We start from the raw sequence: 20,804 nt of genomic DNA, 5'->3' as shown, positions 1-20,804 counted from the left end.
TGAAATGAGATAATAACTACATTTCTCCATTCTTCTAGTTTTTAAAAATTAAATTGTACTACATCTACTAACTCTTAGTTCCACTATAATGTATACTTAACATTTTTAGAGTAAAAAGTGAATTTAGAGTTTCTATGTTGTTTCATTTTCTTCTTTTATCTCTGAAAGCTAAGGTCCAGTAACTTGCTCAAGACTATTAATTAGTTTTGATGTGTAGGTCAGTGTAGCATTTGAACCTATTACGTGTGTTATGATGTGAAAGTAAGGCTGTCTAGGTGGGTAGCTCACTGTTCCCAGGGCTATGATAGATTTTGAATCAATAAGTAGTCATTATGTTAATATGTATGATGGCACAGAAATCTCTCATTCTTCCACTACTAGACCTTAACAGTTATTTGGTATTTTTCTCATAGTGATAGAATAGTTAGTGATGTCGGATTTTTAAAAATATTACTTATGGGTGCCTACAGTCCCAGCTACTTGGGAGGCTGAGGCAGGAGAATTGCTTGAACCCAGGGAGCGAAGGTTGCAGTGAGCCGAGATAGCAGCACTGCACTCCAGCCTGGGTGAAAGAGAGAGACTCCATCTCAAAAAATGTGTGTGTGTGTGTGTGTGTGTATAATGGGAATTTATTTAGGAACCAATTTTAAAGTGGAAATTCTTGGAAAGGAAGCAAGTAAATAGTGCTGTGTCCAAATAGGTATGCCTTGAATTTCAGGTCTAAATTAAATTCTGGTGGAGAGAGATTTCTTTCTTTTCTTTCTCTCCCTCTTTCTTTCTTTCTCTCTCTCTCTCTCTCTGTCTCTTCCTTTCTTCCTTTCTTTCCTTCTCTCCTTCTTCCCTTCTTTCTTTTTTTTACTCTTTATTTGTGTCTCTGCTCTAAATGATTACTTAATGGTAGGGAATGTTACCTGATTACCTATTAGTCCTGTGTTCGTACCACTCCTTCTTGCCAATACTTTCTGCCCCAGCACTACACAAAACCCAAGCTCACTTTTATCGTTGTTCAGGTTTTAGCTTAACTACCTCTCCCCGTGATTGCACTCCTTGGCCATTTCAGATTACGATTGGTCCACCCTGGTTATCTCAAGTCCATATCCTCTTTGCATTCATTCTGCATACCTGTTTATTTTAATCTGATCAAATAATTAGCTTTGGGACCAAAGGGGTCACAAGTTGGTACCGCAGTTTATTCCTCTGAGATCCCCGCCATGTACTTTCAACAGGTATCTTTGAGGGATAAAAAGCTGGTTCTTGGGGAGCAAAAATTGTCTTGTTTAACTAGTTTTTAGGTGTAAAACACAGATGTGCATACACTATATAAACATAATGCATTACCTTTGTGGTTTAAAATTTCATAGGTGCATTTAGAAAAAAAAATGCCTAAAAACTTCTTAGCGAACAATCATGAAAAAAAAATAATGGAAGCACTGTTCTATACCTAGATTGATAAACTTATGTTCTTTGAAGACATTTCCACCTGGTTACTACCAAAAAGCTTCAAATTTACCTTGTTCAAAGCAATTATCTTCTTTGGCCACCCCACACACATTTGTTTTTCATCCTTTCTGACCTGTATTAGTTATCAGCATCTCCTGGGTTTCCAGACCCACATGGTCTCATTGTCTCCATTTCCCAGGCACAGCCTCTGTTCAGGCTGCCCTCTTTCCCTGCCTGATTATTGCCACAAGTTTTTAAAATTACTCTTCTTGCTTCTCTTAGTACTCTTGTCCTGATCTTTTTAGCCACACTCACTGGAGGGTGCTTTCTAAAATGTATATCTGATCATCTCTCATCTAGATTGAAAACTTGCATTGCTTCAAAATTAAAATCCTACTTCCATTGCATGGCATTACCTTTTCTTTTATTTTCTAGTCTTTTCAGATTTATATCTTTGTCGTGTCCCGTACTTGCCTTCCCTAATGCGTATCCACCTTTATTCTGGAGACACTGAGCCTCCTCAAATGTGCCATTTCCTTCCTCATCTATAGCCCTTGTAAATGCTGCTCCATGTGCCTATGCTATTGCACTTTTGCATTTTTTCCTTTTCTTCCCTAATCTTATACAACTTCCTGTCTTGAGATTTCAGTTCTGATGTCATGTCTTCCTAGATGAACTTTGGTGATGATTTTCACACCAAGGCAAACAAATATATTTTTAAACTAAATGCTTCTTGAGGAAAGACTGTTTAATTTGTTGTTATGTCTCCAACTACTACAGTGTCTAGTAGGCATTCTATGGATATGTGCCAAAGGATAAATGATGAATGCTCAGGGATGTTTTAAATACGACTGTTAAATAGACTCACAGGTTACTCTGTTTTCCTAGGCACTTTGCCATATATTTTTTCCTATCAAGCATTGCGTGCTGGATTAGATTAAACTTACTCCTTTTTTGCAACAAATAATAACTTTCACCAAACGGCAAGTAAAATGTAGTTTTTCAAGTATTTAAATATTTGTTTTTCGAAAATGAAATCAACTAATTTTACAACTTTTATTTCTTATCTACAAAATACAGTATTAACATTTCAGTAGACAGAATATCAACATACTTAAGATTCTGTGTTCTTTCTCCCTCCTGTTCTATTTAGCTAAAGGACACAAAATCAGCAGATCAGAAAACAACGCTACTGCATTTCCTGGTAGAAATATGTGAAGAGAAGTACCCTGATATCCTGAATTTTGTGGATGATTTGGAACCTTTAGACAAAGCTAGTAAAGGTTTGTGCCTTTATAAGAAACATTTTATTGCTCTGGTCTTCATCACTAAAAGACTGAAATTTATACATTTTATTTGTGCATACTTTCTACTTTGTCACACTGTTTTCAAACCCAGTATCTCATTTTAAAAATAAAGAGAGAATTATAGGATATTATGAGTTGTCATGATTGGAGCTATGAGTTTAATTTGTTTAATTAGATGATGAGGCCTCATACTGTAAAATACTTTGTTTGCAGTTTAAACCTTATGGATGCCTGCTAACCCTACCTTCTAAACCTCCTCCACTTTGGCGAGGTGATTCTCTCTTGATTCAGTGTCATTCACAGGCGCTGAGAGACTATTACATACCTGAGCCCAGGACCAGCTATCAGTGTCTCCATTTGCCTGAGCACCAAATCTGTCTCTGCCCAGCTTGTAGGTGCTCTCTTTTTTTGTTATAGAAGCCAACATAGTGCCAGTTTCAATTTACCCCTTCCTAATTCCCAAATTTCTAACTTGATTCTATTCTCAACTGTGGGCTTAGATCAAATCATAAAGGATCATAAAAAGGTTAGGACCTATTATTAATACTTAGCTATAGTATGATTTAAACACAATTTTTTGACTACCTTAATAATTCAGTTTTCATTTATATTTCACATTGAGTCTGTCAACTTCACTTGGTGCCAAACAACCAATTTATGAATACATTTTGGAAAATAACTCTGGTGAAATGATAGAATATCTATATTATTTTTTCACTGATACTAGTCATTAGTAATATAAAATTGTCTTTATAATCTATTTTTCTTTTTAATGTTGGAAATCATCGACTTAAAGAAGGACATATTATTGCTTTTCATATTAGAGTAAATATTTCATCTTAAAAAATCAATTTTATTTTTTTCTGCTCCCTTTAAATTGTTCTTCTTCTGTAAAACAGGGATTATAAAACTTTATTGACAAAGAAGATTGTGATTGGATGAGATGTTCTTTGAAACTTTTTCTGAGATGTATGTTTCTTTGAAGTAATATTTCATACAGCCTGTCTTGATTTTTAAGACAAAAATAAGCTTTTTACTTAAATTTTTACTACTAAATCCTAGTGTTCTAATGATAATGAATTACTTACTTTGCCCCTATGCTACCTAAAACTGTCCTGATGTAAGAAGAATTTTTTCCATATTTATAGTTTTAGATGTTTCAATAGGATTTAAGAAGGGAAAATAATTGAAATTATTTTCTTGTATTAAACCATATGAGATAGGGTGGAAGGGCATTGAACTGAATAGGTTGGAAACATTCAAGATCACTCATGATCTTCAAGATAGCTTTCATTGATTGGTTCATTAACTCAAGGAAGTCCTCTTAAAGAGAATTCTGATATTTTGGAATATTTGACTAAATGATGAAAAATATTGAAAATGAGTGTCCTTGATGGACGTTAAGCAGTTTGATAGGTAACAGAGTAGTGGATGAAAACATGGCACAAAGTGCCTTGAAATACACAGGGCATTTTTTTCCTGGGGAAAACCATGGTTGAGTAGATATATTTTTTATTGTAGAATTTATTGTTTAGCAGTTTTTGCTATAAATTAAGTTTTTGAAATATTTATGTTGACTCATACTTAAAAATTCTATATTAATATTATAATTTGTTCTTTAAAAATATTTACCTTTGATAAGGACTTGCAGAATTGTAATTTGGTTTGGCTCTTCTGGGTATTTTTCTGTTTGTTTGTTGTCTTGATTTTTCAGCAGGGCGTTCTGGGGTTTTAGGGCTTTTTAGTTTCCATCTGTTAAGAGTGGAGGCTAGTGTCTGTGTATGGGTCAGCAGATACTGTTAATATGTTGCACAGGAAGCAGCCAACTTCATATTTAACATAGAAAAGTCATCGCTGAGATACTTTATATGGTATTGGTGATTGTTAAGCATAATTTTTTAATGGTTATATTACTTAATGAATGAGATTTGAGGAGAAGATGTAATGTTTTGAATGAAGTAAGTCTGTGTTTGTTTTGGAGTGTTTTAGCGCTCTTATACATGTATTATGTATCATCATTTGAAAGTTTCCAGTTTTGAAATCTCCTTAGTGTGCTATCTCATGAATTAAAAAGTACCTCTGTTTTTGGGACATAACAAATCCTGGTCATTAGATACTGCTAGATCAGCAGGGAGAACTTTCATTGTAACTAATGAGCTTACCTGTATGACAATTTTCAAAAATCTACTTCATTAGGACTGCTTCTTTTCTAAGATACAATGACTTACAGCTTTTCTGTTGCATTTCATGGAAATACTTTGAGTCATTATTATATTTCTGAATACCATTGTAATATTTCTCTCTTTTGGACTTGCTTGGCCTCCCTTCTTTGGGTATCTTTCCTCTCATTTGTCATGTCTCTTCCTAACCTTCAGCATCTCAATGCTGAAATGTATGTTTCTTTGAAGTAAATATTTCATACAGCCTGTCTTGATTTTTAAGACAAAAAGTAAGCTTTTTACTCAAAGTTTTACTAGTAAATCCTAGTGTTCTAATGACACTGACTTACTTACTTTGCCCCATGCAACCTAAAAATGTAGGTAGCATACAGAGCTGTATTGAGATGCTGAAGGCTGTGAAGACATATGACAAATGAAATGAATACATTTTTTCCTTGTGTAAGCAGTTTAATGTATAAAGGTTTTATTGATTACTTCCCAATAATATATTTCATTATTAAATTTTATTCAGGAGTAGAAAATATGATAAAACTTACTTTTTTGTTGGGGGGTATATTAAAATAAAATGAATGTAAACTTACAGCAACACCTTGGTCTGACCTTTTTTAGAGTTATCATAGTTCTACTGTGTATTTCCATCCTTTCCTAGTCAACTCTGAATTCTAGAAATGCCATGCTAGTTCAGTCTGTAACTCATTCAGTCATTAATTTAACAAGCCTTTAATGAATGATTACACTGTGTCAGAAATTGTGCTCTTGTCTTACTATTGGTTCAGGTGTAATTTCTGTGACTTAGTGAAACCCAATCTGCCTCACTCCCACCTGGCTCTTTCCTAGCTGGCTCTTCCCTATTACTGTCAATTTCCTTAACTTTCTCCTCTTCTACTGTGCAGTGTCTATGTGTTGCTTTTTAAAAATTAGCCTAATAGTGAACCCTTCTCTCTTTTTGTCCCTACATCTTCTCTTTAGGTGATGTCTTCAGTTCCCTAGGATTTAAATACCATAATTATGTTAATTACTGACAAATGTATATCCCACACTTTTTTTCTAAGATCCACACTTGTATATGCAACAGCTATTGCCATTTCCATTGCATCTCAAAAAGGTATCAGAATCATCTTATGCCACAAAATGGGACTCTTGATTCCTACACCCTTAACCTCTCCTTCTATATCTTATTTACTTGAGAAAAGCCTGCTTGTCTCCACTTCTTTGGATATCTTTTCTCTCATTTGTCATATCTCTTTATAGCCTTCAGCATCTCAATGCAGAGCTGCCTGGTGGGTTTTGCTTAAGTTAAATCCGTGGGAAGTGGCAGCTGTGGCCCAGAATGTTATCTAGTTTTTCTCCTTCATCAAGAAACTTAAAACTAAATATCGCCTTTCCTTTGGTGCTTTTTGCTGGAAACCTCACCTAAATTTGTGTATTCTACTGTTTCTTTAAGGATAAATTCATAGGTTTTCCAGGAATTCTTATACTACTATTTAGGAACTGCTGCTGTAGACCAGGGATTATTCCTGGGACAGCTGGGAATAGAATGAAGCTTCTATAAGAGATCAATATTCACTGTATTATCAGAGTAGATTCAATGATTGCTCATTTATAATTTCTGTCACTTTCCTGTTTCCATATTTTAGCATTATGAGCATTCATTTATGTATTTGATTTTTAAATCTTCCCCATTTAATACTGCCTTTTCTGCTTTGAAGACTCTGTTTGTATGTTTTTAGCTAGCAATTCCTTGGTTTGACTCAAATATTTTTCTGCTCAAATACATCTCCTGGTTTCCAGTTCCTCATGCATCTCCATCATTTTATGATAAATGTCTTACTAAATACCAAATGTTTATCTTTTGTTCACCTACTGCGAGCACTTAGGACACTTAATTTCCAGGTGGCAAGCACCTGGAAAATTTATAGTGTTTGAAAATTTCAAATTCATCTGCTATAACTACTAGCAGATGCATTAACCTCTTTGTCGCTATAGCCTTCCAAAAATGCCAGTTAAAATTTGTTAGTGAGTTTGATACATATTTTGAATAGACAGTATTAGTTATTGGTTTAGTTGCATTTTATATCCCCTGCAGCAGAGTCAGCAACACAGCTACTATGTTATTGGTTGGAATCATTATGTCATGGAGGTTGTAGGTTGGGGCCTTGTAATTTGTGTACAATATATTAATTCATTTATTTGTTCTTTCAGATCAGGAATAGAATATTAGAATGTTATGAAAAGACACTTTGGTTTACCCATATCTGCCTATATGATGAAGTTAATAGAATTCATTGTTGCTGGTGGAAATATTTATAATAAAATAATTTAGTTACAGAAGACAACCAGGTGGGATATAGCTTTTATTAAATTGTCAGTGAAGGGAACAAAAATGTTTTCTAACTGTTTTGGGCTGTACTGTGTCCCTTATAAATTCCTGTGTTAAAGCCCTAAACCTCAGTATGTTGGAACTTGACTATGTTTGGAGATAGAGCCTTTAAAGAGAGGAGAGTTAAAATGAGATCATCAGGGTATCCCTAATCCAATCTGACTTGTGTCCTTATAAGCAGAGGAAATTTAGAATCACAGCCATTCAGGAATGTACATGTACAGAGGATAGGCCATGTGAAGATACAGTGAGGAGGTGGCCATCTGCAAGCCAAGGGGAGAGGCCTGGAACAAATCATTTCCTTACGGCCCTCAGAGGAAACCAACTCTGCCAACATCTTGTTCTTGGTCTTCTGGCCTCCAGAAATGAGAAAATGAATTTTTGTTGTTTAAGCCACTCAGCCTGGGGTATTTTGTGATGGCAGCTCTAGCAAACTAATATACTTACTTAGGAAAATTTTCCTACCTGCTTAGAAGTCTTTGGCTATAGAATAGAGTGCCTATACTGAATGATTTTTCACTTTATCAACTAAGTTGAAGTAGCAGTTGTAGATATGCTGTGTTGGATGTTCACTAGTAATCAATTTAGGAATATCAAAAGTTCTTCTACAAACTATGAATTATCACATGATTTGAAATAATTACAAGTATGCTTCAATTCCTCTTTTGAGTAGACATGAAACATAAATTAGTACCTGTATAAGGATATTTTAAGGCACTTTAAAATAAATATATTCATGAAAATTTTCATTTAATTTCAGGGTCACATCTATGGCATTTCCTAGATTTTGTTTTAGAATGCACTTAATCGTGTTGTACTGTACTAAGTTTTTGTTTTGTCTTTTTCTTTTACTATATCCACATATATATATATATATATATATATATATATATATATCTCCATAAATATATATGCCAATATATATATTTCTTGTCCATTTTTCCCTGTTTTGCTACTATAATAGTTGCAATTTTCATATAAGCAGGTAACTAATAAAAATTAGTAACACTCTGAGTTATCTCTTGACACTTTTCCAAAAGTAAGTCATGGGTAGATGACATTACTTTTTTTTTTTTTTTTCATTTTCCCGTGGAAATAATGACAGCATTTAGTATCTCCAAATTGTGTAGTGCTGGTTCTGCAGATAGGCCTTGGAGTAAAAGCTATGTCTGTAAAGCCAGCCTATGACTCCTAATAGTTTTACATCTCAGGGAAGTAATTTGACTACCTGTAGTCATCTAGTAAATATACTTAGGAATTTACTTAGGAATTCCAAAGTATATATTAATATATTTTACGTATATATTTATATATATTTAGTAAGTATACTTAGGAATTCTAAAATAATTTTAATAATATAAGCCAAATATAATGAAAGTTAAATTTATTTTTAAATATAGTTTACATATGTTTGCATATACTTACCAAATGTTAGAATATGTAAAATTTTGTGTTCAACAAATTCTTTTTTCACAAAAGGTGTGATGAGATATAACTGGGCCATACCCAAGATAATTACAAGATTTATGAAAAATATTTATAGTGTATTGCAAGCATGGTATACTGCTAAGAGACCACATATTTAAATCCTCCCAGTTTATTTCCAGGAATCATCTGTATATAGTTGGCATCAAAAGTTTAAGTTGGAGACTTGGATATGTGATTGTAAGATTAATCATTTTGTAGTACAAATATAAACTGTTGTGGAAAGCAGCAGAGTGGAATAGAAAGAGCACGTCCCAAAATCACTAGAAGGATTAAGGATTCTGTGGATTGACATTGAATAACACTGGGCATGGAAGAACTACTTGCAGCTAAAGATTGCTTTTTGAGATACTGAGCTAAGAACATTCCCTGAATCTGCTGTGGCTTGGGCTGATAGATGATCATGAGGAAGAAAATCACATCAGGAAGACCTCTATATCTTTTTGGAGGTTAACAGGCTGAAAGTGGCATCAATACAGCATTAATCTTTTTGAGAAACTAACAGTTTACAGTGTTTGCAGATTTTTGGCCAGCTACGGATTTGAAGTAGCTACTTGAGCAGCTCTGTCATTGTCACCTATGAACCACAGCAAACATCAAGTAACAGGACAGTATCACCAGTGACGACCAAGGTTTTAGAAGTCTCTTACATTCATGGCTGTAAAGTAATATTTATTGCACCTTAGTTTTCCAATATGAAGTGGGAAATTACAAACAAAGCAGGTGGAAGAAAATTTCAGGCTAGTGTATTCTGAAGGACAGCTTAATGTAACAAATCTGTATACTACAGAGAAACCTCCGACATGGATGGAGCAAACACATTAATGGCAATCTTATGAATCTTGTTTGAGACAAAGTTGACATGTAACCAGTTGGTGGAAGAGGCATGGAGATAATCAGATGCTGCAGGTAGAATTGCCAGCTCCTCTCCAGAAACCAGATTGTATTTATGCAGATTGCAGAATCTTGAATTAGTAGTTGTGTTGGTTTGTTAGGGCTGCCATAACCAATTACCACAAAAATTTAGTCTGTCACTAAAGTCCCTGAAACATAGTATTAGTATGGTTAGCATCTTCAGAAAGCTCCAGGGGAGAAACCATTCCATGCTTTTCTTCCAGCTTCTAATGGCTACCTGGAGTCCTTTGTGTTCCTAGGCCTGTAGATGCATCACTCCACTCTCTGCCTGTGTCTTCTCTTGGGGTCCTCACCTCTGCTTATGGACACTAGTTATTGGATGATGTCAGTGACAGGATGATCTCTTCTCAAGATCCTTAACTAATCTCATCTGCAAAGTTCCTATTTCTGAATAAATGATATTCTGAGGTCCTGGGTGGATAGGCATTTGGGGGAGGGGTGTCACTGTTCATGCACTACAGTCATCTTTGTCATAAGTCCTATAACTGCATGGAGATAGCACTATCATCTTTGAGTATCATGAAACAGTTCAGGGAAATTATTCTAATAAGTATATCTGGTTAGGCCGGGCGCGGTGGCTCAAGCCTGTAATCCCAGCACTTTGGGAGGCCGAGGCGGGTGGATCACGAGGTCAAGAGATCGAGACCATCCTGGTCAACATGATGAAACCCCGTCTCTACTAAAAATACAAAAAATTAGCTGGGCATGGTGGTGCGTACCTGTAGTCCCAGCTGCTTGGGAGGCTGAGGCAGGAGAATTGCCTGAACCCAGGAGGTGGAGGTTGCGGTGAGCCGAGATCGCGCCATTGCACTCCAGCCTGGGTAACAAGAGTGAAACTCGGTCTCAAAAAAACAAAAGTATATCTGGAAAGCATATATCATTAAATAGTAAAATAGTTTAGTTTTTAAGGGTTATTAATGTACTTCTGAAATATGCTTTACTTTTGTCATTGTGTGAAAATACTAAACCAGTTAAAACTGAAATTAATGTATGCCTTTGTATTAGTCCATTCTCGCATAGCTATAAAGAACTACCTGAGACTGAGTAATTTATAAAGAAAAGTGGTTGAAGTGGCTCACAGTTCCATAGGCTATACAGGAAGCATGGCTGGGGAAGCCTCAGGAAACTTACAATTATGGCAGAGGGCAAAGGGGCAGTGGGCATTTCTTACATGGCTGGAGAAGGAGGAAAAGAGAGGGAGGTGCTGCGCACTTTTTAACAGCCAGATCTCATGAAAACTCTCTATCATGAGAATAGCAAGAGGAAAATTCACCACCATGATCTAGTTACCTCCTCCCTGTGCCCTTCTCCAACAGTGGGGATCACAATTTGACATGAGACTTGGGAGGGGACACAAATCCAAACCATATCAGCCTCTGAATGTAAGGAATTGATAGTCTATGATAACAACAATATCTGTAATAAGTGATTTTAGTGGGCAAAATTAATAGGTTTTCAGTTATATTATAGAAACATTATTTGATAGGAGAAACTGCTTTTTAGACCACGGACTCTGAGGCTAGCTAACTGGTTCACCTGGAGTTGAAACCTCAGCTTGTTAGAGGTATAATCTTAGACAAGCATCTTATTCTCTCTGAGCTTCCATTTTCCTACCTATAAAATGGGTGCAATATTAGTAGTTAACCCAGAGGTTTATTGTGAGGATTAAACAGGTTAATATGTATAAATGTTTATAAAGCTTATAGAGTACCTACTAAACACTATATAAATATTCTCTACATTTGTTATATTTGTTGCTGTTATTTTTCCATGATTATTGTTGACACACATTTGCTTATCTGTCATGAACAGTGCAGATAACATGAGTCTATGTGAATAATATGTTGTTATCGAATTTTAATAGGTATTGTCAGAAGTTATTTGAAGAGATTCCAATGGTGTGTTGCCTGGAGCTTATTCAAACTTTAGAACATAACACCCACAAATTTTGTAGTCTTATGTTGGTACTTTTCTAAAAATTAAAGAATAATACACATACACTTACGCCGATCATAAGTGTACAGCTCAATGCATTTTCACCAGTTGGACATGCTAACATAGGGAATGGAATTTGGAAAGTAGGTCCTATTTTTCTTTGCTTCAGCCTGCAACACTTTATTTTATATTTTGAACTTTGACGTAAGATTTCTTTTGAAAAGGGAGTTATGGTACTAAACCACCTTTGAAAACAACTAGTCTCCAGCAACTCTTCAACTCTGACCTTATTTTTCTGGAGGTGTATGCATGCATTTAAGAAATAAATTTTTTCATTGCAGCCAATAATTTTGAAGGAATGCCATATAGAAATATAAACTAACTTATGGCAAATGATATAAGTGATACGAAAATCTAAAATGATGTATAGTCACACTCATAGGAAAACCTAAAGAAAATAAAGGCCAGGCACGGTGGCTCATGACTGTAATTCCAGTACTTTGGGAGGCTGAGGCAGGTGGATCATGAGGTCAGGAAGTTGGATACCAACCTGACCAACATGGTAAAACCCATCTCTACTAAAAATATACAAATTAGCTGGGTGTGGTGGTGCGTGCTTGTAATCCCAGCTACTCAGGTGGCTGAGGCAGGAGAATCACTGAAACCCAGGAGGCAGAAGTTGAGTGAGCCCAGATTGTGCCACTCCAGCCTAGGCGACAGAGCGAGACTCCGTCTCAAAAAAAAAAAAGAAAGAAAAAGAAAATAAGATCTAGGGTAATTGTCCCCTCTCCCCTCAGAAGAAATTAAGTATAGATGTAAAATTGATCAGCAGTGAGACCCTTTTGTCATGTAAAGGTCTATCACTGTGATGGTGGTTTCTTGGCAACTATCTTTCAAACTATGTGTTTTATGGAAAAAATTACAAGTGTCATTAGTAGTTTTTGATATGTTTCGACCCTATAAGGAAGGGACTCTCAAAACAGCTTATTCAACTCCTGTTTGGTAGGCTCTGTGCTAGGCACTTGTATTAGCAAGGATTAGGCTGGACTGTGAGTGACAGAAAAACAAAATGAAGTTGGTTTAAATAAGATTTATCTGTTCATTGTTTAATTAGTCATTTACTGAATGCCTTATCCATTCCAAGGCACCAAAGATCTGTAAACACAGAAGCCTTTGCTTTCTTGAAGTTTACATCTTAGGTGGCATATATAGAGCCAAGCCAAGTCACTGTATATCTTATGTGTGGCGTGGGTATGCTGGGGCAGGGTTTTTTTGCAATTTTAGATTGAGTGGTCAGAGAAGGTTATGTAGAGAAAATGGCCTTTAGAAAGCCCTAAAGGAGGTGTGGAGAGGCCATTTATGTTGGTATTTGAGAGAAGTATATTCTAGGCAGAGGGAAAAGAAAGTGTAAAGGCTTCAAGATATGGAAGTGAGACTGGAACAGAGGGAGGGAGGGGGGTATAATAGGAGACAAGGTCAAAAAAGTAGTAGATCCTGTTGGGCATCGCTGTCCATTGTAAGGATTTGACTTTACTCTGACATTAGGAGCCACTGGAAGGTTTCAAGCAGACCAGTGACATCTGACTTAAATTCTCAAGGGATTGCTTTGGCTATTCTGTTGAGAAAAAAAAATGTAGGCAACTAATGGTAGAATGAATAAAACCACTCTGATGCTGTCAAAATAATCCAGAGGAGTGACAACATTGGCTTGGATCAGGAAGAGTAGTGAGGGTGGTAAGAAGTATTTGGAAAATGAATGCATTTTGAAGTTAGAACCAACAAGATGCTCTCTATGGTTAGATGTGTGGGCCAAGAGAGAGAAAAGAGTTAGAAAAACTAATGATTTATTGCAATGTAGGGGCAATTCAAGGAGGAAGATAAATTCTAATTGGAAATGTGAGTTTAAGCTGCCTACTAAACCTTAAGAAAACTTGTCCAAATAGGCCATTGGAGTTCAGGGGAAGGATCTAGACATGAGAAAAAATTCTGACTTTTTTCAAGTCCAGCTAACATGCAGTCTTGGACTTGTGAGGCTGACCTGGTCTCCAATAGCTGCAAGTGAAAACTAGTCTCATTTGAAAGTCAGTCAGTCCGCACGTAACATTTCCCCTGTGACAAAGTAAAAAGCAGTAAAATTGCCCTCCATGTACATGTACGCAGAACCATCATAATGAGGGAACATTTTGAATATTTTTATTAAACATTTCTGTTATGCACCTCTTTTTATTTAATATTTATACCATGGTTTTGAATATCTTATCTAGGGGAATTCTCAAATCTTATAAGCAAACATGATTTCCTTTGAGATGGGCTTCTCTCACTAATATACTTTTCTCTTCTAAAAAGCTGCCTGCCTTTAATACCCTCTTTGTGCTTGTAGAGGACAGGGCTGCCTCATTCTCTCAGGGGATGAAACAGTGCGACAGAATTGACTGGAGGCCTTTAATTGGTTGTATTCGCATCCTTCACTTGCCTTCTCCCTTTCCTCGTTCCATGCTCCATAGCAAATGAAGGCATTTTTCTTATAGTATTTTGTAAAAACAACAAAAATAAAACCCTTATTGCATACAGTATAGTAAACTAATTAGGGACTGCAAATTCCATTTGTTAATATACGGAGTTCCATCAAGAATCAGAACAATGGAGAAAGAAGATCTGAGTCAAGTGAATCAAGGCAGGTACAACTACTTGGTGAGGATGACTGGCTGTTCACTTAGCATTGCTTCTCTCTCTCTTTTTCTCTTTCTTCCCTTCTTCCCTTTTCTTTTTCTTTTTCCAAGATTTCCTTCTGTCACCCAGGCTGGAGTGCAGTGATGTGATCACTCTTCACTGTAACCTCAAATTCCTGGGCTCAAGCCATCCTCCTTCCTCAGCCTCCTGAATAGCTAGGACTGTAGGCAGGCACCACTACCCCTGGCTAATTTTTTAAAAATTTTTTATACAGATGAGGGTTCACTATGTTGTCCAATCTGGCCTCAAACCCCTGGCCTCAAGTGATACTCTCACCTCGGCCTCCCAAAGTACTGGCATTACAGGAGTGAACTTCTGCATCCGGCAGCACAGTTTCTTTCAATTTGTCTTTGCCTGTTATGAACCAAGCTACAATTTATTTTTACTTTGATTTTTTTACACTCTTGTTCTAGTGTCATATCTTTTCATCGTAATAATGGATTTTATAATGATATTCTAGAATTTAAGTTTTATTGTAGACCTACTTAATAGGATTGTTTTTTTATTGCCACTGAGGTTTGTTTTGGGCCATCTTGTCCACATAATTTAATTATTTTAACTCACATTTGTAAAATGTTGTTATAGCTTTATAAAATGTTTTTATTATTACAGTTGTCTAGGAAGAAATATATTGCTTGATGCTGAAACTAAATAGTTTTGCACATAAAACAATTGATTCTTTGAGTGTAGGAAGGCTGATTTAGTTTGCATGTTTAAATTGTCTATGGTAATAAGTTGTTCTTTAAGCTTTCCTTAAAGAAATCCATTTCCCTGGATCGTATCATGATATGTAAGAGTGAGTGTGGCATTTCTTAGTAAGCTTGTTATGAAATAATGACCAACACCTCCAGGAGATATTCATAGAGGATTATTTTTTTAATTATAAATATTACTTTGTGTAACCTCTCTTCTCCTTTCTTACTTGAAATCTTAATCTAGTAAATCATAGAGGCCATGATGTTATAAAAAGCATGTATTCATGATTGCTTTAAACTTAAATATTTATAGTTTCGATTTTAACTTTTACTCTAAAGTTTCTTTAACACCTCTGGTGTATAATTATCATAATAATAAAACTCTTGGGGAAAAGTCTGTGTCTTAGATTTTAATGTCTGGGATATTTAATCTGTTGTATTTTCCTATTTCATTTTAATGCCCTTATCTTGAGAGGTTAAAGTTAAATCCAAAACCCATTCCTTCAGCAAACATTTGAGTATCTGCAATAGTTTTGTAACTGAAAATACAAAGATGAATGGTGTCTCCTCTTATGGAATTCCCAACCATTTGGAAGAGGAAGACAGATAAAAAGATAAATGTAATTAGAGAGTGATAATTGCAGAGATAGAGATAATTACCAGTTCTGATGGGGAGAAAGGGCACTTTACCTGTATACTTGCTGTAGTTTTTGACTCCTTATAAAGTATGAATGGTTGTGACCCAGGGGTGAAGTGCACAAGGCAGATGAATACACATTATTTCCAGGATCAGGTACAGATTGGATGAAGAGGGATATGGGCAGGGGAACTATAAGCAGTATGTTGTTCTGAGACGAATACTTGGCAGAATATGAAGTAGAGCACCCCAGGTTGTGGGTTGGACCTTGTTTAGGAACTCAGATGTTATGTAACCAGTTTATTGACATGTATTGGAAAGGGGCAGCTTTACTGATTGTCTGGAAACCCCTGTGCACAGTGTAAAAACAAAACTGGAGAAAAACAGTAGGAGGCCAGAGATCAGAGAAGAGAAAAGGGTCCTTGATGACTTTAAAAGTGTTAAGAAGAAATTAAGTGTTGTTTGTCAAGTAAAATACCTCAGTGTTATGATTGTTTGAGTCTGAGGATTGCAAGAGAGAAAAGGGTCAAGATCAGTAAGTTTCTAGCAGAAGAAAAGGAATTTATGGTCCTTTTGCCTCTGTGGTGGGGAGATTACAGATAGGGAGCTGGTTGGAGGTAGAGACTCATGATGTCTGAAGTAACTGAGAGATGTCATCTGGTGGAATGTTAATTGAGGAAAATGCAAAAATCAGAAGTGTCTCGTTAGCTCTGTTTGATGATGGCTCCGTTTTGTTAGTTTTCTTTCAAATAATGTATAGGAATACAGAAAATATGATTAATTTCTTGGTGAGAAGATTGAAAGATAAAATTCACACATAGGTCACATACAGAGACACCAGTAAATTAGCACTTCTTTGAGAGTCTACAATTTAATACTCCCTGATGTAGTTTAGATTATTTAAGACATAAAATGTAGTTCCTAACCTCAAAGAACTTGACACATGTGAAAAATGTGGCCGAAATTATGTTGAAGATAAGTAAAAGAATTGTCTATAGAAATAGAATAATTGCTGAAAAAATAAAAACACCAAGGGAATTCTTTTTTTTTTTTTTTTTTCTAAAGTTCTGGGGTATATGTGTCAGATGTGCAGGTTTGTTGCATAGGTAAACATGTGCCGTGGTGGTTTGCTTCACCTGTAAACTCATTGCCTAGGTATTAAGCCTGCCATGCATTAGCTGTTTTTCCTGATATTCTCCCTGTTCCACCCACCACTCCCACAGGCACCAGTGTGTATTGTTCCCCTTCCTGTGTCCATGTGTTCCCATTGTTCAGCTCCCACTTATAAATACATCAGGGGAACTCTTAAAATCCTCTTTAGTTTTACCCATCAGATGGCATACATTTTATTAGCCCAGAATTCTCACACTCCTTTCTTTCTTCCAAGTGTGTTGGTCTTTATTTAAAAACCAACAGTGAGAGATTGGTCAATTACAGTTAAATCCGATTAACTATAATGTACAAGTAATGTAATCAGAGACTTTTGATGAAGCATAAGAAATGGCTTAGTGAGATTTCCATCTGTACAGTAGCCTCAATAACCATTTTATTTTTTTGAAGGCAGCTTGCTTACTCTTCCTGATGTTAACCTGAAATGTTTGAATATTCCCCAAACATTCCTACTATTTTACTATTGAAAATAGCAGACCTTCTTCTTAGGCTGACTTCCACAGTACTATCCTCAGCCTGGTGATGATGATATTGAAGATATGATGACTTTCTTTACCTTTTCTTTGATTCGAATATCACTTATTTCAGCCTTTAAGCTTTTCATTTCTGATTTAGTTCTAAGAATAAGAATAACATAGTGCTATTCTTTAAAAAAAATCCTCCCTATATTATAGCGTGCAAAATTTTATGAAATATCTATGAGGTAAAAATATGCTGTGAGATCCTTCCCATTTCACTATTGTGGAAATCAAGCCCAGGAGAAGTTGCTTCCAATCATAAAGAGAATAGTTCCTGACCCAATGACAACCACAGAATTGGAAAAGGCACAAGCCTTTTATGCAGAGGAGTAAGTCCCTCTCCCATCTAGCTGAGAAGCACTCACTCATTGGGGTGGCTCTGTCTTCAGTTACCAGTAGCTGGCTTCTTCTGAGGGCAGCCAAGGCTGTTAGGCACCTCTGAGAATGAGCCAAAAATGTTCTTCTCTTACACATCTCACTGGAATTCTGCCCTCTGACCAGACATGTATTTCTATATCCATATGGTATAATAAAAAGTAAATATTTGGTCTTTGTCCCTGGTGCTTGACACAAAGCTCCTAAAAGTTTTGAAATTTCCTGATGATAGTGTATTTTTTATGTTAATATAGTGACTACAGGCAGGTAGGGGTATAGCTTCAGGATGAAGACCCGTCTCTGGAAGTACGAAACGTGATTGAAGGGTTAGAACTATCAACTTATACCCAACCTCTAGCTGCGAGAGGGGCTGAAGATTGAGCTCAATCACAAATGCCAATGATTTAATCAATAGTGCCTTTCTAATGAAGCTTCAATAAAGACTCTGAAAGAGGATTGGGGAGCTTCTGGGTTGGTAACACATGGATGTGCTCGGTGGGTGGATGTGCTGGAAGGGCATTGAAACTGTGCACCATCCTCGTCCCACCATTTCTTGCCTGTACATCTCTTCCATTTGGTTGTTCCTGAGTTGTATCCTTTATAATAAAACTATAATCATAAGTATAGTGCTTTCCTGATTTCTGTGAGTCATTCTAGTGAATTGTGGAACTTCAGGGAAGGGAGTTTCGGGAATCCCCAAATGTATAGCCAGTCAGAAGTATGAATGGTCCCCTAGACTGGCCACTGGCATCTGAAATGACGGTAGTTTTGTGGGAGTGAGCCCTTCTATTTGTACAGCCTGACACTAAATCTGGGTAGTTAGTATCAGAATTGAAGGACTTTGTCCTTAACTTATGGAGTCTGCACTGACTTGGACACCCAGTTGGTATTGGAGAATTAGACAATTGATTGGTGTTGGAACAGTGTATTTGGTGTCAGAAAAAAACCAAACAATCTATGTTTCCTTCCAACATTTGCCCTGTGCTTTTTCTTATATGGGAGTCCCTCAGACCTACTGGTCTGTTCTTAGATCTTTTGCTAATATGACATGTGCGCATAATATAATTGGTTAAGCAGACTAAGACAGTATGTTAAGTATGTGATTTTGTTCAAGATGAGATACCACTTCAATATGTATACTGCTTAAAAAATAAATACATACATATATATATATATATATATATATATATATATATATATATATATATATGTATAAAACTGCTCATTCACCCATTCACCCATCCATCCAGAATGCTTAGGTATATATTCCCTGGGTTTAGGCAGGGAATATGGATTGCTTGTGATTGCAATGTGCAAGAATGTTCAAGAAACCCCTTATGTGAAAATTATATCTGTCTATTTAAATGTTGTTGCTGACAGGGGTTATAAAAACAAAATGATAATTTATAATAATTCATATATAACGCAATGGTTAAAAATAAGATCTGGAATGAAACCCCTTGAATTCAAATTCTAACTTCATCACTTTTTGGTTGTTTGACCTTTTTACTTACCTACTGAGCTCATTTCCTCATCTGTTAAATGGGAATAATAATAATAATGCCTACTTCATGATGTTCTTGTGAGGATTGAATGAGTTATTAATAGAAAACACTTAAGACAGTACCTGACATACATAAACAGTACATTTTACATGCTTTTATTACCATTATTATTATTTTATTGTCACTGCTACTATTATAATTACTGCTACCATTATACTACTAATACACTAACTTCCTTTTTGAACCTAATTTATAGCACAAAGTGGATGTATGGTTTATAAACGTTTCTGAGCATGTATTTACTTAGACAGGGTCTTGCTCTATCACTCAGGCTGTGTAGTACAGTGGTGCCATCACTGGTCACTGTACCTTCAAACTTCTGGGCTCAAGCAATTTTCCCACCTCAACCTCCATATTAACTGGAGCTAGAGGCACATGCCACCATGCTTGACTAATTTTTTTTTTTTTAAATTTTTGGAGAGACAGTCTTGTTTTGTTGTCCAGGCTGGTCTCAAACTTCTGGCTTCAAGTTGATCCTCCTGCCTCAGCTCCTAAAGTGCTAGGATTGCAGATGTACACCACCATGCCCAGCTTGCTTTTGAACCTTTATTTAATCAGAAGTTGCAGAGTTATAGGAAGTATAAAAAGTGACTGAACCACCTGTAAGAGTTCTTGAAAAATGATAGTGGAAATGCTAATGAGACATTAAGGGAGAGATCAAATAGACTAGGAGAGCGAAAGGAATCTCTTCTGTAATGCAGGTAGAGAACTTTGAAAGAAGCAGAGAAAAAAATCGGAAATGAGAAGACTAAATGAAACACCATTGGCCTAATCAAATAGAATCTTGGATAATTGACAAGCAGACATAAAAATGAAAGAGCATAACATAGGAATGAGCAGTATACAGCAAGGTATTGGGGAAATGAGTTAAATAGTTAAAAAGGTAAGAATCTGTGATTCTTAAACTTGAGACAATGACTCAGATAATGGGGCATATCATTATAGCATTGAGTGTATAAAGTCAAAGTATCACAGAAAGGGAATATATAAGAAGTTTAAAAAAAAATACTGAGAAAATATACATGAGTATAAATCCAGACTACCTTCATCACAGGGGGAGCAAAAAGTTAAAGTACCATCACGCTTCAAGCAGAAACAAGTATTATATATTGGTTCTCTGAAGAGTTCAACTGAATCATTGGACTCCTTAAACATTGCATTTGAGGCCGGGCGCGGTGGCTCACGCCTGTAATCCCAGCACTTTGGGAGGCCGAGGCGGGTGGATCACGAGGTCAAGAGATCGAGACCATCCTGGTCAACATGGTGAAACCCCGTCTCTACTAAAAATACAAAAAATCAGCTGGGCATGGTGGCACATGCCTGTAGTCCCGGCTACTCGGGAGGCTGAGGCAGGAGAATTGCCTGAACCCAGGAGGCGGAGGTTGCAGTGAGCCGATATCGCGCCATTGCACTCCAGCCTGGGTAACAAGAGCGAAACTCCGTCTCAAAAAAAAAAAAAAAAAAAAAAAAAA

General features: G+C 36.2%; 1 protein-coding gene across 2 annotated transcripts in view; it reads left to right on the top strand.

Annotated features, from left to right (window-relative positions):
* Positions 1 to 20,804, top strand: part of DIAPH3 (diaphanous related formin 3) — a 493,236-nt gene that overhangs the window by 304,787 nt on the left and 167,645 nt on the right. For both annotated transcript variants that reach the window (XM_032277324.1, XM_032277325.1), the window contains one exon: positions 2,594 to 2,723. In XM_032277324.1, coding sequence (XP_032133215.1) covers positions 2,594 to 2,723 — 130 coding nt within the window. The remainder of the gene's footprint in view (positions 1 to 2,593; positions 2,724 to 20,804) is intronic.

Source organism: Sapajus apella, unplaced genomic scaffold (genome assembly GCF_009761245.1).
Source record: "Sapajus apella isolate SASKATOON/1434 unplaced genomic scaffold, GSC_monkey_1.0 scaffold9, whole genome shotgun sequence".
In the NCBI taxonomy this organism is placed as follows: Eukaryota; Metazoa; Chordata; class Mammalia; order Primates; family Cebidae; genus Sapajus; species Sapajus apella.
Note: the sequence above shows the minus strand (reverse complement) of the source record. Positions and strands in the feature narration are given on the sequence as shown.